The 17,263-nt window shown below is 37.7% G+C and overlaps 1 protein-coding gene across 2 annotated transcripts in view; it reads right to left on the reverse strand.

Annotated features, from left to right (window-relative positions):
• Positions 1-12,066: 12,066 nt before the first annotated feature.
• Positions 12,067-17,263, reverse strand: part of LOC148034127 (pfkB-like carbohydrate kinase family protein) — a 33,406-nt gene continuing 28,209 nt past the window's right edge. For both annotated transcript variants that reach the window (XM_087682153.1, XM_087682152.1), the window contains one exon: positions 12,067-12,881. In XM_087682153.1, the coding sequence (XP_087538279.1) occupies positions 12,781-12,881 (101 nt within the window). In that variant the 3' untranslated portion in view covers positions 12,067-12,780. The remainder of the gene's footprint in view (positions 12,882-17,263) is intronic.

The following is a 17,263-nucleotide window of genomic DNA, read 5'->3' on the forward strand; positions in this document are numbered from 1 at the left end:
AAAAGCATGGTGTTGACTTTGATAAAGTCTTTTCTCCTATAGTCAAGATGACTACCCTATGCTTGGTCTTGGCATTGGTTGCTTGGTTGAATTTAGATCTTTATCAAATGGATATTAAGACACCTTTCTTATATGGCGACTTACATGATGAGATTTATATACAATGTCTAAGGGCTTTGCCAAGAAAGGCAAGAACACCTAGTACGCAAATTGAAGAAGAGTCTTTATGGGCTTAAGAAAACACTTAGGGATTGGTACCATAAGTTTGATACTTTTATGGTAGCCTTATTATCTTGGTGCTTTATGTTGATTATATGCTTATAGTTGTAAGTACTCATGCTAAGTTGAATGCTTTAAAGACTCAATTTAAGAAGGGCTTTGAGATGAAGGATACAGGAAATGCCTCACACATTCTTGCTATGTGCATTACACGCAATCTCTCTAAGGGGCTTCTCTGCTTGTCCCAGAAGGAGTATATTCATAGAGTACTTGAGCAATTCCATATACAAGATGGTAAGCATATTGGATGTCCTTTACCTTCTCGTGTGAAGGTTAGTTAGGCCAATTGTTCACAACCAGAGGACGAGAGGGCTAAGATGTCCAAGGTTTTGTATACATCCATAGTGGGCAATTTGATGTATGCCATGCTAGCCACTTGTCTTGACATAGCATTTATAGTGGGAGTTGCAGCATGCTATATGGCTACACAAGGCACAACTAACATTGGGATATCATGAAGGGTATCCTGGAATATGTGAAATGCACAATAGATATATGCATTTGCTATGGTAGCCTTGCTAGGAGGCCCCGTGGTTAGGCTGCTTGCATATCTTGGTATGACTATGACTCGTACATTGCATTTGGATTCGATGAGCGCCATTTAGTTGGCTCATAATCTAATCTTCCATATGAAGACAAAGCACATTGAGGTGCACTATCACATCATCAGGAAGGTGGTAGAGGACAATTTCATTGAGCTTGTCAAGATATCTATAGATACGAATATTATAAATCTGCTCATTAAAAGTCTCCCAGTGAAATAATATGCCATTCTTAAGAGTTTGATGGGCGTAGGATGAGATGACATCTTTTCCCATCCTATTGTACTATATATACATGTTACACTTTTCTCTTTTTTCTTTTACTCTTGACTAAGGAACATTTGCCTTTAAGAGGAAGGTTATTAGGGGTTACATGCCACATGCACCTAGCCGCCTACATTTATTATATACAAGCCCACACACATGAACATTGTAAGCAATAGGTACCCAGTACTGTCACTTTATTCTTTATTGTTTTAGTGACAAATAGAATAAGGGAAGGCAATTCACACATCTATACCACATTATTATTTGAGCTACAAATTCGAGAAGGTGTTGAAGCACCAGGGAGCTCCCGAATCTAGCTCCCAAACCAAACCAAAGTGCCATTAATTGCTCATATGATCAGGGGTAGAGAGAAACATAAGTGGTCATTAATCTCTCACATGATTGGGGGCAGAGAGAAACATAAGTGGTCATTAATCTCTCACATGATTTCGGGCAAAGAGAAAGGAGGTCTCTTTCCACCACCTCCTCCTCTCACTCTCACTCTCGCTTGCACTCAGGGGTAGCAAGCATGAGCAAAACAAGAGGATACAAGAGCAGGCAGGAGCATCAGCAGAGTGTGCAAAGGGGCAGGAGCAACTTTTGTGTTCACTTTTGCCCAAATGAAGAGTAAAGCGTTTGGGCATCCAAAAATCAAGTTGTGCCCAAATACAATGTCCAATAATGAAATATTAAACCAAGTGCCTACGCACATACAAAAATAATAAATGTTTGTCAAGTGCTTTAATAAATAAGCACGCCTAAATAAATATTAATGCCACGCATTTAGTGATAAGACGCACATCCATCAAAAATAATAATTCTTCTAGGTAATCTGAATACATGCCATCGCCCGATGCTTCCCAATGCCATCGTTGCCTACTTTACACATCAATTGAAGCATTCACAATTGTTAAAAATAATAAAATAAAATCCACAAAAGTGAATACCTAGCAATTTTTAGCTACAAAATAATTAAATAGGTTGGAACTCTATCCTAACCTTAATTTAATTCGAGTGCACTCTAAACTCATAAACATCCATTAATTTAATATGTGTTTTGTAGAATCACCCACGTGCACATTAAATTAATATGACAAAAGGATAGTCATCCCGTCAACTTCTCGCACAAGGAATCCACCTTGTGTATAAGCCTCGACAAATAAATATAGTTTTACGGAATCCACCGAAAAACCTCACAGAATTCACTGTGGAATATGCCTCCTGGCATCACTTTCAAACTCTGTAACTCACTTTGGCGACAATCTCTCAACTTATCTTCTCAATACTCTATACTCACTGACTCTGCATCCTTCTGTCCAACCCAAGGAAGCAAGAATACAAGACTAGCTTCAAGGTGTAATGGACTCACCTATCTTACCTTCTTACATTGTAGTCTAAAAGCTTAACAACTCAAAGGTGATTACATGGCCCAAGCAACACAATTCAATGCAGTTGCTCCTTTTCATCCACAACCTCACACATATGGAGAGAATAAGATGGAGAGAAAGAAGATGCAAAAGAGCTTCATCTTGCCAAATTCCTCACTCTCTTGCAATCTCACAACCTCACACATAAATCCAAACTCGACCCTCTTAGCATGGATGGAAAGAAGAAGGTGTAGAGTTTTACTTTTTCTTTGTCCCTCAATCAGCACATCTCTCACTTTCTCTCTTCCTCATGCTCAACAATGGAGACAAGATGATAGAATAGAAGAAGTAAATGGTTACTATGAGTGACAAAGCTTTCATAACATGGATGCACCAAAAGGGTAAATATGATTGAGATATCTCACTTTTTCTCTTCCTCTCTCAATAACGGAGACGAGATGATAGAATAGAAGAAGTAAATGGCTACTTAGAGTGACAAAGATTTTGTAACATGGATGTACCAAAAGGGTAAATATGAATGAGACCTCCCATCCCTATATAGACCAAAATTAGGGTTAGGGTTAGTCCCTTCTCTAGGGTGACATAGCTTCATTTTTGTTTTAGGGTTTACACTTATTTTATGTTTTAGGGTTTTCATCATTGTGAATTAGGGTTAACACCCTCTTTTGGGTATCCTATCCACTTTGTGGGATCTTGACTAGTCATTCCTTATGGTATGCTTGTACTTTAAACTAAGTGGACCTAATCTAGACTATTGCAATTACATAATCATGTGGGCAACCCACACAATAATTACAAGTGCAACCAATACAATTGCAAAAATTAGCACAATGTACACATGTACAGTTAGCCTAGCTATCACAAAATGGTACAATATGATAATAAGAATGTGATGAAGCCCTCTAAAAATAATATTCACAAAAATAATTTCATGATTTATGCTCTGAATTCTTTGACTTTGCCTTTAATTGTAGCCTTCTACATTTCCTATTAACAGTAACAAGCCAAACTCTCCCATAATAAGGATCCCAAGAAGACACCTCATGAAGACATACTTATAAGGGGAGATCATGACACAATTTGAATTACCTTTGGAAAGAGGAAGTTCACAAGACCATAATCAAGGCCAAGAAAATGCTCACTTAGGCTCCTAATGCGAGCTCCATTGAGTTGAAAGGAATAGTCATAAGCTTCAATGAGTGTACTTACTAGAGTGGTCATCAAGGGCTCTCCATTGGAGCACCATCAAGCAAAGTGGCCTCTCCATGAGAAAAACACAAGAACAATCACACTCAAGAGAGTTTAGGGAACAAACTAGGAAGAAGGAAAATGAGCAAAAAAAAACAAGAGAAAAGAAACCAAACATGTAGCACAACGAAACAATCAGTCAAGAAGAAGAAGAGAGGAGTAGGGAAGAGAGCAAGGGAAGTTCATTTACCTCAAACTTTGATAAAGGAGATACCCCCCAAGAATGGGAATCAATTCATGTTGCTTAAAGAAAATCTAAGAAGAAGCCATGGTGAGGAATTACATAGAATATGTCAAATAAACTCTCATGCAACAGTCGAGTCAAACCTTTTGCAACAAGTAGAGTCACTCATGATAGAGAAAGGTGAAGGTAGCTCTAGTAAAGGAAAGAGAAAGGCAATTGAGAGCTCACAAAGTGTTGACAAGTTCTCTAGCAATAGTAGTTGGTGACTTAAATACAAAACCTACAGACTAAATCATTGAGCTCAAAAAGGTAAAGGCCACAAAGGAGGTCACAACTACCTCATGAGGCAACAAGCAGTGCTTTGTTGAGTCCACCTTGGGCCCATAGAAGCACAATCTCGTGCTTAGTGTAGAATTAAATGTAGGCATGCTAGAGTTGCTATGCGCAAAGAACTCCAAAGGGATAAAACAATTAGGCAAAATAGGAGCCGTGAAAGAGATAGGACCCATGATAGTAGAACCTCACTATCATTGACGAGAGGACCAAAACAACCCTCCATGGAAAAGAAATCTAGAAGAACCAAGAGGCCTTTGAATAACTCAAAGTGGCTTGCACCAGTCTGCAACAATAGATCATCGATGCAAGTTTGACTAGAGCCATCTTAGATTGAAGATAAAGTGAGAAGAATGTCAATATCAATAAAGCTGACCAATGAACTAGCAACCTCACTATATAGAGAAATTCAGTTTAGGTGCATGAAAACATCTAAAAGTACATTATTACACAATAACATGAGATCTATAAAAATGCAATACAAATAGTTTCTACCTCCAACATGAAGATGTAGGTGAATTGAAGACATAGTTAAGCTTGGCCAATGTATCCCTAACCAATCTAATTTTGGGCCAAGTACCTAACCTTTCAATCCTAGTACCAACAAGATATGTTCTTATATGTCATTTGAAGGGTACATGCTACGGGATTAGGAGTGGAAAGTTGTAGGGCTCAGAGAATCAGAGACTTTAGAGCTAGAACAATGCATACCCGCATAGCCACCCGATATCATGTCCTCCATGTTAGACTATGTGGAACTAAAATAATTTGAGGAGCCAAGGGAGAGCACTAGTGACATGCCTCAAGGTTCACAACCAGTGGTGGAGATGATACCAAAGATACAAGAGCACCGCATAAAATTGTTGAGTGCATTACAAGCCCCTACCTAGAAGGTATTCAACATTCCTCTTGACTACCAAGCATGTGGAGTGCAATAGGAGGTTTGGAAGAACCAATGAAGAGATGCCAAGAGCAAAGAGGAGATGCTATCATCTTTGGTTTCAAGGTTTCTAAAGAAAAGGAAATTTGAAAGGCTCTACTCCTTAGCACAATGTAGGCATTCATCAAAGTAGGGAAGAGCATTACCAAGAAATTGAAAGAGCAACATGATGAACATGCTTGTTGGGAAGCTTTTCAACTTCAAAAAGACAAGCCTCAAAGTGAACACAAGACCCTAAAGACATGAGAAGCTTGGAGGCTTTAGCTAGAATGGTGATATGTTGTCTTAGAGTCATATGATTGCAAGGTTAGTGTCTTGCTTATGGAGGGAGCCACAAAATATCTAATGCACTTTATTTTCCTTATCCTTGGAAACATAAGATCTATGATCAACGATGCCATGACCCTAACTTCCCCAAGAGGCCCAACATCAACACCTTTACAGGTGATAAGTCATTCCAAGTATGGAACTTCGTCCTTCTTTTAATAGGTTCCTTAGGAACTTTGCCAACTATCTTGACCTTGCCTTCATCATCATTTGTAACTACCTTCAACTTTTGGTTAGATTGTTGGAGCAAGTGTCAATGCCATACAAATATGGGTTGCCACCATTGTTTTTGACATCAATGCAAGTATAGATAGGGTATCCATGATTTGATTGCACCTATGTGTTGCACTCCTATCTTATTATGTGGTGTTTCTAAAAGACATGATGGATAGTTGGTTCACCTTTTGTACCCATGTATTCTACTTGGAGTCCTCCATTAAGTTAAGAGAAGCTATGAAATACTGCATGCTTATCAAGGGTTATCTTAGTTTCATCTTGTAGTTATTCTTTGGAGAATAAAATCACCACAAACCAACAAAAAGAGAAGAAAAAAGAAAAAAGAGCAAAATCTCCAACATAGATATACGCATCGTATGATCACTGCACTTAGGGGTCCTTGAGTTAGGCATGTTTGGTGGCATCGGTCAATTAGCTCTACTCCTAATCCCTTGGCCCTTTCCCCCACATAACAATCTTAGGGCACATCAATGGCAAGCTACCCTATGCTTACTCGGATGACTTGTCACCGTGAGACTTGCATTGCACAATGAAACCATAACACTAAAACTAGATACTCAAGTGTGGGACAATGTATCAAGCTTTCATGGGAACTCAACCCATCTTACAATTACACTTGCACTCACACTCGCACTACACAATAAGGTAGACACACACCTAGAGAGAGCACTCCGATTGCAAGTGTGTTGAAGATTGAAGAGCGCCTAATGATATCAATAATCATATATCCTCTACAACGACCTTGCATCCATGGAAACATCTTTCACCTCAAGTAGAATCACTAGAGTTACAAGAACAACCTTACGGGACCATCAGGAATGACTATTGCTTCCCTAGAATAACCATCTCTCCATGACCATCCCTCACATGAAGTTCTACACCACAACATGCTATGGGACTAGCAAACATCTAAGAAGGGGGAAATGTTAACCCCATTCTTGAGCAAAGTGACGGAATGAAACAAGGATTTGAAAAATGAGAAATATAGTTTTACAATGTTATCCAAGGAAAATAATAGTAAGTACTTTTTTTGAAAGATATCGTATTTGGTGTGAAATTAAGATCCGGCTCAGCCTCCTACAAATTGTAATGATTTTGGTTTGGAGATGAGTCCCAATTAAATCTTTAAATGTGTATATGCATTGCAGAGTCTAATCCACAAGAGTATGTTGGATTCCTAAGAAGGATGGAAACCCTAAAATCTATGTATAAAAATGATGAAAAAGAATGGAACAAGCTATTCATGTGTGTGCAAACTTGTGAACTCCTTGTTATTGGCTATCTTGTCATGCTTGTGTGTGTGTGTGTGTGTGTGTGTGTGTGTGTGTGTGTGTGTGTGTGTGTGTGTGTGTGTGTGTGTGTGTGTGTGTGTGTGTGTGTGTGTGTGTGTGTGGAGATATCATGGCTACAACAAGGTAAATTGGTAAGTACACTCTTTGCACCCAAGCTTCAAGTCATTCTATTGGCAAGTAGTAGATTAGATTCATTGTAAGGTTTGCATGTGAGTCAACTAGGTGAGAGATAGCCATTGACTACATGCATCATGTCCTTAAAGCAATAAGGGTTGTGCATGAGAGAGTAAGTAGGATCATAAAACTCCAAAGAATCTTACTCTTGATCCAATGTAACCATGCATATAGCCAAACACCCTTTTGGCTTCTTGTTTCTCTATCAAGATTAGCTTCTCTGCTACTTTATTAAAGGCTGAGATCCAAGAATCCTAGAAATGAGTCTTCAAACTCTACATCTAGACATGCAACTTTTTCTTCTTTTTTTCTCTTGTACTTCTAAAGATGATATATTGAAGGAACATAATAAAGTCTAAATCCTTCTCCATAAGAAGACACTGGGGTTGCTCCTTATGTTAAGGGTAGTTATTTGGTAATTATTGAGCTCTTTATTAATAAGATTCCACCTTGTAACAAGAATAAGAATTGGGAGCATTAGTTACTTGAATAATCGCATTGTAATGCGCACAATTGTCAACTAGAAATCTATTTGTATGTCTAAATCATTCTCAATAAGAAGACACTGGGGTTGCTCCTTATGCTTAGGGTAGTTATCTAGTCTTTCTCAAGCTCTTCATCAATAAGATTCCACCTAGTAACAAGAATGAGACTTGGGAGCATTAGTTGCTTGAATAATCTCATTGTAATGCACACAATTGTTGACTACAAAGCTCTTTGTATGCTTGATATAAACTTCTTTATAAACTTGAAGCTTATTAACAAGATTCTTAAGAAGGTCTTTGAGATTGAAGGGAACATTCAACATTGACCAAACATACTTGAACTTAGAGGAATTGCTTGTTTTGTGAAAAAAGTCAAATAACTTGTTATCACTTGTCCCTTTGATGGTTTCTAGCTCCATCCCTTCCAAAGACAACCTTCTTTTTTGCATTTTGATCATAAATAATACTATCAATGTTATTCTTTGTTGTAATAAATGGAACAAAATACAACATTTATCTTCTATCTTATTAAATGTTAAATCCATGGTTATGCAAAAATTTTCAAACACTAAAATCACATTTTGTACAATAGGAAGGAAAAAAAGATCATGTCTTCTAAAAAATGCAAGATCCTTATTGTTAGAGATGTGAAAAGCCACTGTACAATATTCAATGGTCACAGTAAAAATTTGCATTCCAAAAAACAACATAAAAATGACTTGGATGTAAAAGAACTTTTAGAAATATTAAATCTTAGATATCCCTTAAATTTTTTCTTTGGTTGAAAACCCCATGCAATAAAATTACACTACTTTCAAACCAACATACAAGGATTTATCACAAACTATCTAGCAAATTAATAACATATGCTTTATAGAATTTGAAAAATGTAAACAAAAACATTTGAGAGGAGCTAAGAGATAGACTTTTCCAGGAGATCGAAGCACTTGAATACTTGCAATAGGTTGTGTGATTTGATTGTTTGGTACAAATAGTTGGGAAAAGGAGGATTTATAAAAGTTTTGTGCCTAAAAAATTGTGCATTTTTAAAAAGCTGAAGGACTATTAGACCCTCTTTCTGGCAACTTCTATGTAAGGGGAGTTTCTTTTTCAAATGTGATTCTCCTTGAACCTTCAAGGTAGCTCCATTCATCACCTAGTATCCATATATCTATAGCACAAACCCGTCGCAATTTCGTAAGGTCGCACAACTTTGATAGCTTTGATTCTTGATAAAGGCATTTATCATTATGTTGAATTGCATCCTTGAGCTATGCTCTTGTTGTAGAGGCTTGAAATCCAATGTAGAGCTTGTTATTCTCAAAAGTTTTAATACATTGTGTTATGAAATGCAATATGTCGCTTGTATAGCATTGATTTAGTATTTGTATTACATGAATTGGCGTGTCTATTAAATTGAAAAAACAATCTAAACCTAAATTTGTTATTTGAAACACAATTTTATGGTTAGATTAACATAACTTCTATTGCATAGTTCATGTCTCATATGTCAAAGTTGCTTTTCACAATAAAATTATTATATGGTTATAAAATTCACATTTTCCTCTAGTTTTGCAATGCTTTCAACATGACAAGAAAAAGTAAAGTGCCAAGAAGGAGAAATATATTTGCAAGCAACTATCATAAAATATTAATCAAGCTTCTAAGATAGCCAAACTTTATAAGCCACTCATGAGAAAATTTTCTTAGGATGTGAGATGTCTAAGGGAAATAAGAAATTCAATGAAAGTTCTCAACCTTCCAATTCCAAAGCTCCCATTTCAGGGACTCTATAGGGAATTTTGTGATAAACATAACCTGAATAACATTAGGTGGATAAGGACATCTCTTGATTACATCCAAGAGAATATAGAGGATTTTTTTATTGAGTTCTTTTAAGAGGCCTATATTAGTGTTGCTTAGGCATATAGATTCATTCCCATGCATAAGGATATTGTCAATTTAACAAGGTTGACATATAGGTTTTTAAATTTTTTTGAACTAGTCCCTTTAATAGATTAAAAAGCATACAATATGCTTAATGTGCCACAATACAACAAGCCAAAGCAAGAAGCCACCATTAAAATTGAGGATACTACACATGAAAGAGATACAAGAGCAATATAAAAAGTAGAAAAGATTGTAGAAGAGCAAGTAAAGAAGGAGAGAGAGAAAAAGATGAACAAACTAAATGAAAAAGAAGTAAAGAAACTTAAATCACTAGAAAATGAGCTTCCAACATTTCTTCCAAATAGTAATCCAAAATGTCTTTTAGTGAGTTGATTTCTACCTAATCAAATAGGCAACTGGAAGGAGTACATAGTCCTTAGAGTGCATTGAGATCCTTAAGGATCGAAGGAACGAAATGACTTTCTTGAAAAAATGCCTCAAATGTCTCTTGATCATCTTATCAAGATGGAGATATACTTGTTATTGTAAGTTCTTGATCAAAAGATCTTAAGATAGTTGATGATACAAACTACCATAACTTGAACTATTTGGTTTTTTAATTTATTTTATTTTAGACTCCTCATTAAGATGATAACTATTCATGTGGCTAGAGAGTAATTACAAATGCTAGAATAATTATTTATTTTATTTTTCTTGACGATGATAAATTTACACATGTAACATTAAAGCAAGTTATTTTATAGGTAAAGTTATACTGAAAAGTTAGACCATTGCAAAATAAAGATGAACTAACATTGTTTCCATTCAAATGTATACAATTTTATAGGGATTATTACAATAATGAGCATAAATGGTGTCTGAGAGTAAAGGCATTGAAAAATATAATCACCAACAATGTTAAGTTACTTGAGAGAAGAATATCAAAGGCAAAAAGGAGATTCACAAGAGATTAATGTGTTTAATGATGATGAAAGCAAAGAAAACTTTGATTCAATATTTATGCTTGCAATTATATTAAAAGTAAAAAGAGATTTGCTCTAATATCCTTATAGTATATACTCTTTACTCTCCTATTTGATTCGCTAGTAAATATACTCTTTACTCTCCTTATAGTATATACTCTTTACTCTCCTATTTGATCCACTAGTAAAAATCAACTATGCAAAAATACGTTTTGTACTAGTATCTCTTTTACATTGCTCTTGCTTACTCTTAAGTTTGAAGTTGTCTTGTTCTATCCCTCTATGCAAAGATGAATGAGCCTTGAGCATAAAAATCTGAAAGCTGGTACAGAATAGGCTTTGTGGCCCAAAAGGGAGAGGTGGCACAACAAGTGCCTAAGGGTAGACATCTGCATACACTCCAACAAGGTAGGAAGCAAAGATCCATGGCAACAAATATCAGTGGGGGTTCCGATGATGCTAGAAGAGGAGCATCCAATGGTCTATCCATCTGCTTATGGAGAAGTCATAGCACCAAAGCGTCAATCTATAAAAGGGTTAGTGTGTAGGAGAGAAAGAGAAAGGTATATCTGTCTCCTAGTGATACAGTGAAAATGAAGGGGAAAATCAATAGATAATGCAAAACCTGCAACCTGTCTTTGCTTTCTCTTATGAACAAGGTCTTTAGCTCTCTAAGCTCCTTTGCTTTTTTAGTATCTTGCCTATTGTAAGGTGATTTAACTACCTCTACTAATAATAATAAGAATCCATTTTCCATCTTTTTAAAATAAAATATACACTTATATGAATGTAATTTGAAAGCATAAGTATTTTGTTAAAGATCAAATTTTTGTATTTGTAGCTAAAAGAGAGGGATGAAAATAAAAACCACCACAAGAAAGTTTAAACCACTTAGTTCTTCTATGATTTGAATTTAGATTCGGTCATGATTATCATGCAATTAGAAATATCATTAATGCAATATGGACTAATCTTGCATGTTGCATGGTGATCTAGCTACCTCTACTAATAGTAATAGGAATTTATTTTTCATTATTTTAAAATAAATTAAGCACTAATATTAATGTAACTCGAAAGCTTGGATGTCTTGTCAAAGGTTGTATCTTTGTATTAATCGCTAAGAGAGGAGAATAAACAAAACAAGAAAAGTTTGAAAGAGTGTCATTACCACAATTATATGAGTTAAAATATAAATATTTAGATAAAAATAAGTAAAAATAAATATATTTAAAAACAATCCAAATTATTTTGTAATTTATAAAAAATACGAATTATAAAGGAGAGGCTTTGCTCTCATTGGCCCAAAGCATTCTCTTTACATCCTAGAAGGTGATTTTTTCACGACCTCTAAACTCCCCTAATAGATGATATAAAACATGCTTATACCAACAAGTTACAAGTCTCAAGGTTAAATATTGCTCGTTGTGCAACATTTTTTGAGTATAGCTTGAAAGTCTTACTTCAACAGAACAGAAAATTACTTTTCAGAAAGTTGACATGAATATCATGCACAAGGAGGCTCTCCAAATGATAAATCATATGTCACTGTCTGATGTAGCAAAACATTAGGAGTGTTCTAGCTTTGGCTACAACTTTATGAGAGAGGTAGGGATTTTAGGGTGCTCCATGGGAGGGCAGAGCATGAGCATCGGACATCATCATGATACTTTCTAGCATAAACTCAGTAGAAAATGATTCAACCGGTAATCAAGTGGCACGAGATGGAGAGAATAAAATTGAGAAAAATCGTATCCAACTCCCATGTCCACTCAACAAAAACACCTTAATAATGTGAGTGCAAATACAAAATGTGTATACCAATTGGCCACAGGGTGAACATTAAAAATAACTAAAACTTTTGCACCTGATCTGTCAAGGACCTGCTTCCTTGTCCACTGCCAGGACATCTACGGCCAGCTGAACAATGCTTTTACAGGGATTAACTAAAACTGAACAGTTGAGTCTGCCACCACCATTCCTGCCCCAAACATTGGACACTGCAGATTATTGTTCTTCGTAGAGGACAGCAAGCTGGAGATGATCTAATAGCATCAATCTATGCTTACGCAATAATTTGAGGCACGACAAATGCATCAATATCATCCATCCTTCGAAAAAGGCTTCTTAACTGGCTTTCTTTTTGTTGCTCAAACATACTGCTTTTCACTGGGTCAACATGCTTTGTGTCCGTGCAGCACCATTGTCCTTGAATCAAGGATTTCTGACTTCTTGTAGCAAGTCCAACACTGCCTTTCTCTCAGGCATGCTTGGAATGGCTCCCTTTTCACGAACGCATAGAGATGCTGCAGCAGCTGCATGGTTTTGTAACTCACTCAGTCTGAAAGTTACCACAAACCTAGAACTACAAAATTTCCGACCTGCCCTGAAGTATCTTGCATTCACAAACATGCACTCAGCACACACTGATATTCCTGAAAGTATTCAGATTCTAAGCAAACATAACACATCTATAAGCTTCGTATAATAAAAGCAGCTGTGTCATGACTCGGTATTGATATAATTCTCCTCATTTCGGCCTTACCAAGGATTGTTAGCTGTATTTGCCATAGCCATACGTATATGTTGAAGTGCTGCTCAAATGCTTACAATAAACATAAAGTGATGCACTCATTACCCTCCAAATATCTGAAGGTCAGCTAATTTCTAGTAAAAACAATTGGCATTTCAACAGATCATAATGAGATATATACCATTCCATTAGGATACTTGTAATGCTAAGGTGTAGAAAAACGAAATTGCAAACATAAGCATATACCATCTGATGTTATGATGAAGAGCTTTCAAATGATTATTTAGTCATCCTACTATTTCAGTTCTGAAGCATGGTTTAATATTGACTCTCCAGGTCGTGCTTCCTAAGTTCCTGGCAATATAGCTTACAGAAAGCACAATCACATAAATATATGCTTTGGTTGTGCTTCAACATGGGTGTTGAGATGTGTTAGTTAGATGGACACCTAAAATGATAAAAGCAGTTGCATATATAAACCTAATGAATAATCAAAGATTATACCCATTCAATCAATCATATATATATATATATATATATATATTCCTGCCCCCTCGCCCCTTCTCTTCCTCTCTCATTCCAACATGGCATCATGCCTTCTTTCTTAAGAGCCTGTGAAGCCCATCCTTCCAACATTTGCCAATTTGAGTTTGCTCCTTCACAGCCCCAACATTCAACTGAGCATACTATCTATGATCCCTAGTCCCGTCACAAGCACGCAATGCTAATCTGTGATGGCTACTTCTATGTCATCGGCACTATCCCCTATGCTTGTGACAACAGCTAGCATCATCTAGGCTACATCTGTTGTAATTACTCATGACACAGCATCTCCCTGCCTGCCTATGGCCCATCATATACTGGTCAACACAGGCCAATGTAGTGGCTCTGGTCCTATATTCCATCGGCCACCAGCAGTCATTGTACCCTCATTTGCAGCCAACTTTGCTTCACCTCTTGCCCCACAAGTTCCAATGAGATGTGGACTGGCTCACAACCAGTGTAGGCTCCAACACTGACCCTCGTCTGGTTATCTGGGCAGCATCAACCCAGCCTATCTCACTGCCACCTATTAGAATTTGCCAATTCTGGACCATGCCCAATGTAGTTTGTGTGGTGTGGACACTTATTAAAGTGTCAAAGTGTGATGTGTCTTAGGACTTTAAATGTGGTGAAACTAGGCTCTAGAGGTGAGTTAATCAAACTCTAGTTAGGGTATGGGAGGTCAATTAGGACAACCTTTAAACTTAGTTGCACTTCGTACTTTCATGGTGCTGTTTTACTCCTAAGCTAATGCACTCTTCAGCTCACATTTTCTACTATCTATTATCTCTCATTTCCCTTTCCTCCCTAGACAGCTATTTCTCACATTTGGTATCAAAGCCAAGCATGCAGGGTCTGTCTCATCATCATCAATTGGTGCCACTCGCTCAAGTAGGGTTGCATTCCGTCTGCAGACACGTCTATGGAGGCATCCATATAGTATGATCCGTCCAATCCAGTTGGACATGTACGGTTCGTCCAGCCTACTCATCCCGATCACATCCATCAATGGGGAGCTCCCAATGCCACGGCCAATGTTGAGTTAATGCAAGGGTTGCTTCTTAAATTTCACTCTCAGTTACAACATTTTCCCCTCACATTTGAGCATTGGAGTCATCTCATTGACCGCTATGCAGCACAAGATCGCGCTCCACGTATCAATCTCGACTTTGAGCTTCAAGAGTTTTACATTAAGGAAGGGGATGATCTGAAAGTAACATTGGCCAAATATCAAGGGTTACTTGCTGAGTTTGCCACTACTGGCTCCCTAAAGTCAGACGATGATCAAGTTACATTCTTCTTGAACAAGTTGCCTGACAAATACTTCCATTCTATCCAGCACATTATCTCCCTACCTAAATTGCCGACCTTCTATGAGTTTTAAGTGTCAATTATTGCATTGTGTGAGACTACACGATTAAGTCTACAAGAAATCCTCCACACACATTCATTTAGAGGGGCGAGGGTTGGTTGCCTCTTCTTCGGGAGGAAAAACCAACAATAGTAAGAATTCTCAAGATGTGAAGGCAAACCAAACAAAGGTGATACCCCTTCCTTCGACAAACCCAAAGAAACACGACATCTTTGGCAACAAATTCCTAAGAAAAATAGGTTTTGCACACATTGCTAGAGGTTGGGCCATGTGGATGACGTACTAAAGCCCAGGATCTTCCACCTAGAAAACCATGGTAGATTGCTACAACTGCCTCCACTTTGAATGGCTGGTCCAATGGGGCTATACCTCCCGCTGCTACACCATCTGCCCCAGTGGCTACTGCACATGTGGCACCCAGACAACCTCAACAACCTGTATCTTTCACTACTCCTAAAGAATTAGCTGATTAGTTTGCTAGTGGCTCCTCTATTGCACTTTACACATCCATTCCTAGAGCATCCACTGCCCCTTCTAAGAACACTTCCCCACCTCGTTGTACGTGTTGGTGGCCACACACTAAGCCTTTCCTTTTTTTCAACTTTTGCTACATACTTACATACTCGTTGCATCGCACTTAGCTTTGCTTTTCCTTATTTTCAATTTTTCTTTTTGGCGCATCTCACTACTCACGTCTATGCTTGCATTTTTTGATCTTTTGCAAGGTTTTGTATTTCAGTGTAGAGCATGCATGTTTGCACTAATCCTTCCTGAGTTGGAGATAAAAGCTACGCACTGTTCCTTTCACGGTTCCATCTACTTCAAGTTTTGCTCTTCTACCAGCATGGAGGCTTTCCCTTCCATAGCGGCTCGTGCAACATCTATCTTGATGCTATCATGGCGGTGTTTTCTATCCTACTACATGAGCATTCTTCAGCATATAGCATACTATGCATCCCATTGTACAGAGCACCAATGGACGAATCTTAAGCTATTTTCACCAACGGAATACACCACCATTCTTCTTTCCATGATACTTCATCACCTTTCCCTCGTCATCAATATCCTCGAGTGGATGGTAAAGCTTGTACTGTTTTGTGGTGTGTTGGGTGTAGCATCCCCATTCTTGTCTTCTAGGTCACTATTACTTAAATCGGCTGCCGCCCGTAAAATAAACATTCAACTTACAAAAAAAAGTTCAATGTGGTTTCTTCTGCCTTTGTAAGGCCTATTAGGCCACTCCGCAACCAATGTGCTATCACCCTTTGTTTGATCCCTTGTCCTCTTTGGGGTGACTACTTGGACTCCCTTGGTAAGATAACCATCACCTCTATAGTCTTGGTAGACCACTAGCCAGTTATTGTGCGCCCTTTGTCTAATGTCCTAATTGCTTTGGGGTGGGACGCCTTGGGGTAAGCATTGCAAGTCTTCCCTTTTCGACTTAGTTTTGGGCCTAAGAGGGGGTGTTAAGCTAAAACATGCTTTACATCTTATTAGCATCTTTAAAAAGCACCAAAACATACTTAATTAATGAAAATAACAAAATTGGTGCACAATTTGAGAGAGTTTCAATGGTTCCCCAAAACCCTAATTTTATAAATAGATAGGCTATCCCCATTCATTCTTCATCCCTTCTATGCAAGTTTTCTGTGTTCACGTGAAGATCTTCACCATCAACTTTCCTCCACATGGCTGTCCAATCTTTGTGACTACTGCCACCACTCCATTTGCTGCTTTAGCCCCTAGCAACTGCCCTTCCAGCTGCCACCTACTACCTGGCACTTCTTCCACTGCTGCATTTGGCCTCAAATAACCATCGCTAGTCCCAGTCTACACCTCTTTTACTATGTTTGGCAGTTTCAGCCATTGTCTACACCTCATGCATCTCCACTGTTGTTGCCAAGCATCCTACTACTTCCGTCAATCTACATTTTGGTATTCTATACTCTCCAACACACTCCGAGTAGTGGTTACAACACTTGGGATCCGTCTTTGATGGATGTTACCCTCTAACACTCGCTGCTTTGCCCTTGAGCATTATGTGCACTCTCACATTCATTTACTGCATTGATTCATTCACTTCAAAGTTCTCCTCTCTTTGTTTGTGTTTGTGTTTGTGTTTTTGCATTTTTGAGTTTTGCATTTAGGGTTTAAGTTTTTCACATCACTATCTGTGTCTTTGTGTTTTTGTCATGGTCATGTACTCTGTATTTTCTCAATGCAAACCCTAGCGTGCGCAGTTCAAGAGT

Source organism: Lygodium microphyllum, chromosome 7 (assembly GCF_053477565.2).
Source record: "Lygodium microphyllum isolate KBCC chromosome 7, Lygodium_microphyllum_v1.1.10, whole genome shotgun sequence".
Lineage (NCBI taxonomy): Eukaryota > Viridiplantae > Streptophyta > Polypodiopsida > Schizaeales > Lygodiaceae > Lygodium > Lygodium microphyllum.